Here is a 6,177-nt window from a genome sequence, read left to right on the forward strand (position 1 = left end):
AGTAGCAGTCTTGAAACGTTCAGTCCAATATGGTATTTCATTTTACACTTACACTCACATTTTAGAACGCACATTTACTCTGACATTCTTCTTAAAGTTAAAGTTAAAAGGCTTAAAGAAATAGAAGAATTTGGAATTTCACCAAGTTTGACTGGATTGGCTTTTTAACTGGATCATTTAACTGGGATTTTTGATTTTGTTGTAGACAGAGACAGAGTTTTGACATTGATGTTGGTGATTGGCAGCAGTTAAGCAGACGGGGATTGTTTTCTGGTTCTGTGTGTGTGTGTGTGTGTGTGTATGGGGACTGCGGAGGGAGAGAGAGAACTCGGGAGTGTGCGAGAATCAGGGTTTTTTTGGAGAGCTGTTATGTGTCGGCGTAAGCTACGTCCGACAGTAGCCTGTGTAAACCTGAAGAATAAAATAAGAAACCCAGCGAGTCCAAGAAGCCTTTTATGTACGACGCTACATTATGTTATGTGTTTCTGCTAAAAAAAATAGTTCCTAAAACAGTCTCGCATATTAACAGTTACCATGTACTCAAATCATTCATGGCAGTTGAATAGAGGTTGCTTTTGCTTAGCACGTTACAATTTGCCGATTTGCTTTGTTTGGGGATTTCAGTGGCTCTTGTAACTTGCCCCTCTTTTACCACGTGCAATGGTCACATGACACAGACAAGGGTATGGTTGTCATAGAAACGAGCTCTTCATCAAACAGCGTACGCGCTTGTAACTGCAGCAGGCAATAAAACCAGGCTATTTCAAGCAGGTATTTCACGCAATCTCTGGTGAGTACGAGTCATTCACACTCTTATCGATTTAAAGCACAGTGTGATAGAGTTCCGTTTTGAAAAGAAGCTGACAAATGTGAAATAATATGGTGTCGGTTGTAGTAGGCTATATGCCTGTCGCGGTGCGCTGAACAAAATGTGAGTGACAAGAATACCGTTCAAGACATTCAAAGTAAAGCCCTTATTCTTGCTTACAGTGTAGGATCAGGTAGCATAATGCAGTATTTAGCAGGGGAAATAAATAAAAAACACAGTAAATCAATAATAAACAAAGAATGTAGGCCTACTTAACCGATGAGAATAGGGTACTCTCACAATGTTGATTTGACTTTGTCAGGCTACTTTTATTTTAAAGGCAAAGTCACCTCACGTCTGGCCTTTTACTGGGCAACGTCGCAGTACAGCGGCCGCAGTAGCATCTTCTAAAACTAAAATAGCCCATTTTTTGAGTTTCACAACAGTCTTCAGCACTCACACAATGTTATGTTGCACATGAATATTGTCAAGTATTAACACGAGCAATCATCTTTCCCTCTAAATGCTGTATTTGGTTATTTGGTTCAGAGAATAAATGACCTTTGTAAAAACGCACACACGCGTTGAAGGATTAGGCTGAATTCAATAAAGCCTAACTCTTGTTACACGTCCTCTCACAGGTCGTCATGCACGGTAACAGGAATGATGTGATGCCATTTCCCCCATCCATCAGCAGAGACAGGGTCGTATGGGAATTTCCAAAGGTACACACTGTTTTTCTTTTGCTCCAGTTTAATCTAGGTCCAGGAAAATCCCTGTCATTTTCAGTGAGATCACTGTGGTTAAAATGATAGGAACACCAGTAGAGGGGGATGTTTATTTATTGTAAAAGTAAAATTTATTGGAAACATGTGACTTCTACCTATCTAGTGTCAGATCACAGTACTCTGTGTAACTCTGGACTGGTGTAGACAGCTAACCAATCAGAGATTCAGTCAGCATATGCTTCTGTCATATGGACAGGAATCTGTGAAATTTAATAACTTTAGCTTCCAGTGAGGTCAGCTCTCACCTTTTCAGTGCGACTGTCAATTCCTGTTTGTTTGTTTAAGCTCATGGTTTGGCCCAATCAACATGCCAACATGAGAATTGTCCTAAAATGTCTCAGACTTTGTTGTTTCTTGTTTTTCCTTCAACATATAAGCATGCTGGCATTAGCATTTATCTCAAAGCACCACTGTGCATAAGCACAGCTTCGTAGAGCCTCTAGCATGGCTGTGGCCACTGTTGTTCATAGTAAATGTCAGTAGTATATGGCCCTGTTCTTTTCAGTGCTACACACCTGAGGCCTCTCTACAGCTGAAGAAAGACTGGGACATTCAGGCTAAAGCAGCCTGTAAAGACAGAGCCACCAGGCATCAGCCGTGAGTCTCCCACTTTGGGTCGATGCATCATTCTTAGTTTTACTTTAATATATCTGTGGATATTCTGATTTTTCCAGGTCACAGCTATCTCAAAGAGATTGAATCGAACGCAACTGGACTTGGTTATATGTCTTGGAAGACATTTTGCCTCTCATCCAAGTGGCTTCATCATTTCATGCTCATCAAGACCTGACTAGGGTATTCTGAGCAGCTGGTGGGGAACCCAGGTATTTAGCCTCTACTGAGTCGTTATCCAATACTACACTATGACTCACACCATTCACTGGAACACAAGTTGGGAACCCTACACTGATACCCTGAGCTGATAATATACCGACCAGCACTCAGGCCCAAGAGAAAAAGTGCAGTGCCTGAGGGAAGCCTTCAAAACTTGTGACTATCCCATTTGGACCTTTGTGAAAACAGCAGCACGGTCCAGAAAGAACGCTAACGCTATGGATGATGAGAAAAAGAAAAACAAATGCAAAAACATAGTATCTGGAGTAGCCGAGAAACTCAGGAGGATCTTTAACAAACATTACATACCTGTTTCTTTCAAACCCAGTAACACTCTCAGACAAAGACTGGTGCAAAAGCAACCTGGTGTTTTCAGTCCAAATGAAAGGAAGCCATCTATGTGAAAGTGAAAAAACCTTCCCTCAACAGAGGAGGAAGTCTGCGACACCACCAATGTTGTCCATTTGCCACACCCTGAAGAACCGACGAACCAAAGTATCAATGGCCTTGATAACAATTCCACAGCGGCTAAATACCTGTGTTCCACACCAGCTGGTCAGACTAACCTAGTCTCAGTATAAACTGATGAAGCCTCTTGGATGAGAGGCGAAATGTCCTTGCATTTAAACTGATATTAAATTGATATGTCACTGATGTAAAAAAAAAAAAAAGAAAAAAAGCCTGTTGTATCCTTTAAAGGTGGGACCGACAGAAAATGTCAAAAGTGGTGGTTGTTGGAGACCTTAATGTGGGGAAGACATGCCTCATTAACAGGTACTTCATCTATAAGTATCCTAAAAAGCTAAGTAAAGCTTGTGTAGAAATTTTGGAATCCTTAGCCTGTTCCTTAAGCTAGTTCCTTAGCTAACTGTAACTTGCTGAAACTGAAGCTGAAAAAAAAAAAATAAAAACAACACAAAAAAACCCACTTGATTTCTTTGTGCCGTTTTAGGTTTTGTAAAGATGTATTTGAAAGAGACTACAAAGCCACTATAGGTGTGGACTTCGAGATTGAGAGGTTTGAGATATCTGGAGTACCTTTCTCCCTTCAGATGTGAGTAGTTTGATTTAAAATAAGTTCTTCTGCATACATAGAACTTCAGAGTACCTTGTGTTTTTGCCCTTCAGTTTACTATGTTTACTTTTTTTATAAAATAGCTGGGACACTGCTGGACAGGAAAAATTCAAGTGCATTGCTTCTGCATACTATAGAGGCGCTCAGGGTAAGAAGTTTTCGTAATAATTAACTTTAAAAACATGGTTACATGTCTGATGTTAGACAAAACAATTTTACATTTTAGCTGGTATCAGCTAATAATGCTGAAACCTCTTGTTCATGTTTTCCAGTCATTATCACAGTGTTTGACATGGCAGACATCAAGTCCTTAGACCATACATGGTATGTCTAAATACAACATCATCCATGGGCTTATTGTACTGTGTTGTGGAAATTCTACAACTTGATGAAAGGCTAATGTAATGATAATGTAATGTAAATTGTAAACATTAATGGTGTCCTTCTTGGCTGAGCTGTAATGTTAGGTAGTTTGGTTAACGTAGTTACTGTCCAAGGTGAGACTGCTCACAACAAGTTATATTCAAGATAGGGCAGACATCTCTACAGCCAATATCTATGAAACTCTGTAATTCACACCAAAACAATCTAGCTGGATAATTAGCTCTAACTGTAAGAAGTAGAATATGTAGAATATATATTATAGAATATATCTTTGGTTTTGGGCTGAACTGTCCCTTTAGGTCAGAGGTGTATAGCATGATAATTAGACTGAACTGGCATTTCTTTTGGCTTCATTCATATTTAAATGGATGAACAAATTGGAGATTTGCATGATGATTTGGAGATCTGGACCCTAGATAAAAATTTCCACAGATAGCACTTTCCTGATCACTTTCTATAACCATTTGTATCACAGTATTTGTGACCTGCATTAAATTATCTCATCTAAAATGATATGTCAGAAGAAAAATTATAAAGTAAAAAATTAACTATTACAAAATCCTCTGCAATAGTGTATTGCATGATAAGATAAGAACTTTTTTGGTTTTCATAGCCAGTGGTTGGAGGAGGCCATGAGAGAAAATGAGCCTGACTCCTGCTTCATCTTTCTGGTTGGCACTAAGAGTGATCTGTTGGTGAGTATATTTTACATTATATGTATCGTTTGCAGATTTTCACATACTCAAGTGTCTTGTTCTTAAGCCCTTAGAGGAAAGACAGAGGACAGAAAAAGATGCCATCAGGATAGCAACAGAAATGCATGCAGAATTTTGGGCTGTTTCAGCTAAAACAGGTAATGTCAAGAGCTCGTAGTTATCAGTGCTGTATGACACGTTAAATACAATTAAATAAATTTACATAAATACAGTGACTCTGGGCAATGCAGAAAGCCAATGTGGGAAATTGTAAATTTTTAAAAATTTCAGGGGAGAACGTCCAGGGATTTTTCTTCAGAGTGGCAGGTTTGGCCTTTGAGAAGTGCATGCTGAAGAACATGGAGAATGGGGTTCCTGCAAGTATTGGACATATCAGTATCAGTAAGTCACGTCTGAACTCCTAACAAACAGAGATGCTGATAATGGAAGCCTTGAGGGTATACAAATATACTGTAATATTTATCTTCACAGAATCAGATCATGCCAGCTTGGAGGAGGCTGCACCCCAAGACATGAGGAAAAGTTGCTGCTGATGAAAAGAGAAACTCTAAAAGTGAGCTGTTGTGCTCTTAGCTTCAGCTGCAGAAATGTGGCTGACTGTGTTCCACCAGACTGAAATATGCCTTAGGACATAATCTATTAGCTTTCTTGAGTCATCAAAACTGCCATGTTTTCTTACATTTGTAAAAGATTGGATCAGACGTATTCTCGAAAGCTCTAGTTGTTAGGTTGAAGCCACCAATGATGGATTGTTTTTGCTCATATCATACAAAATCTTATTTTATCATTTTTATGGCCAAAAATGCAAAAAAAATAGTACTCATTGTTTCATCCAGAATACATTTGTTTTTCTGAGTGGAACGTTAAAACATATCTAGACCATGGAAAACCTAAGATAAAATACTTCACTTTAACAATAACAAATCTGATCAGTGTATCTCATAATCATTTCAGTTTATCTTGCCATGTGATATTGGGCCATTCTGTAACCCTTGAATGGAGGCTTTAGGTCTTTTCTGCTCCTCTCATAGTGTTTGTTTCGTCATACAGTATTGTTATGGAATATGTCTCACCCATTATTTTGGGTTTTATACAGATAATGTTTAATTAAAGTTTATAGGCTAGAAGTTGGGAGCAAAGAAAAACCAAATGATCATTTACTTCCAAGTAAACATTAACATATATGATGGTCACAACACCATAATTTCATAAAATAATATCTTGTTACTGTAGAGCAAAAGCTGACGATAGCAGCTGTGCGTTTATGAGACCAGTATTGTTGTCAAAGCCTGTTTTTATTTAATAAAGTGGTTTCTCAACTGTCTGAACTGTCCTGTCGTCATATTTAAGACTATGAAGCATGGTTATGCAAAATCAAGATCCCCAATGTTTACCTTAAAGAGCTAATCCGCTGAGAAACATTGAAAGTGTACAAAGGCTTGCGTTTTCTTGATGTGTCGGTCCTGACACCTAAACAAAGATGGATGAAATACAAGTTAAGTTATGTCGCATCACGGCATCACGTTTTGATTCATTTCATTCATTTGATTTCATTTGCGTTTTACTCTTCAG

At 38.5% G+C, this 6,177-nt stretch overlaps 1 protein-coding gene across 2 annotated transcripts; it reads left to right on the forward strand.

Annotated features, from left to right (window-relative positions):
- The first annotated feature begins 669 nt into the window (after nt 1-669).
- Nucleotides 670-5,927, forward strand: rab36 (RAB36, member RAS oncogene family). 2 transcript variants are annotated; one of them, XM_046407770.1, is made up of 11 exons: nt 670-790; nt 1,450-1,533; nt 2,102-2,193; nt 3,130-3,204; nt 3,383-3,484; nt 3,589-3,653; nt 3,778-3,829; nt 4,503-4,584; nt 4,652-4,742; nt 4,876-4,986; nt 5,077-5,927. In XM_046407770.1, exons 2-11 carry the CDS (start codon nt 1,456-1,458, stop codon nt 5,136-5,138), a joined length of 810 nt encoding a protein of 269 aa, XP_046263726.1. In that variant the 5' UTR covers nt 670-790; nt 1,450-1,455; the 3' UTR covers nt 5,139-5,927. The 2 variants fall into 2 exon arrangements, with proteins under 2 accessions (XP_046263726.1, XP_046263727.1); XM_046407771.1 differs by lacking the exon at nt 670-790 and having other exon boundaries at nt 1,431-1,533.
- Nucleotides 5,928-6,177: the final 250 nt, after the last annotated feature.

This window comes from Scatophagus argus, chromosome 13 (genome assembly GCF_020382885.2).
Source record: "Scatophagus argus isolate fScaArg1 chromosome 13, fScaArg1.pri, whole genome shotgun sequence".
Taxonomy (NCBI): domain Eukaryota; kingdom Metazoa; phylum Chordata; class Actinopteri; family Scatophagidae; genus Scatophagus; species Scatophagus argus.

Bases quoted from the DNA above. Each gene is read 5' to 3' on its own strand.
- rab36 (XM_046407770.1), top strand. From the start codon at position 1,456: ATGCACGGTAACAGGAATGATGTGATGCCATTTCCCCCATCCATCAGC. The intron at 2,194-3,129 runs GTGAGTCTCCCA...TATCCTTTAAAG, and splicing joins AGAGCCACCAGGCATCAGCC to GTGGGACCGACAGAAAATGT. The intron at 3,830-4,502 runs GTATGTCTAAAT...TGGTTTTCATAG, and splicing joins AAGTCCTTAGACCATACATG to CCAGTGGTTGGAGGAGGCCA.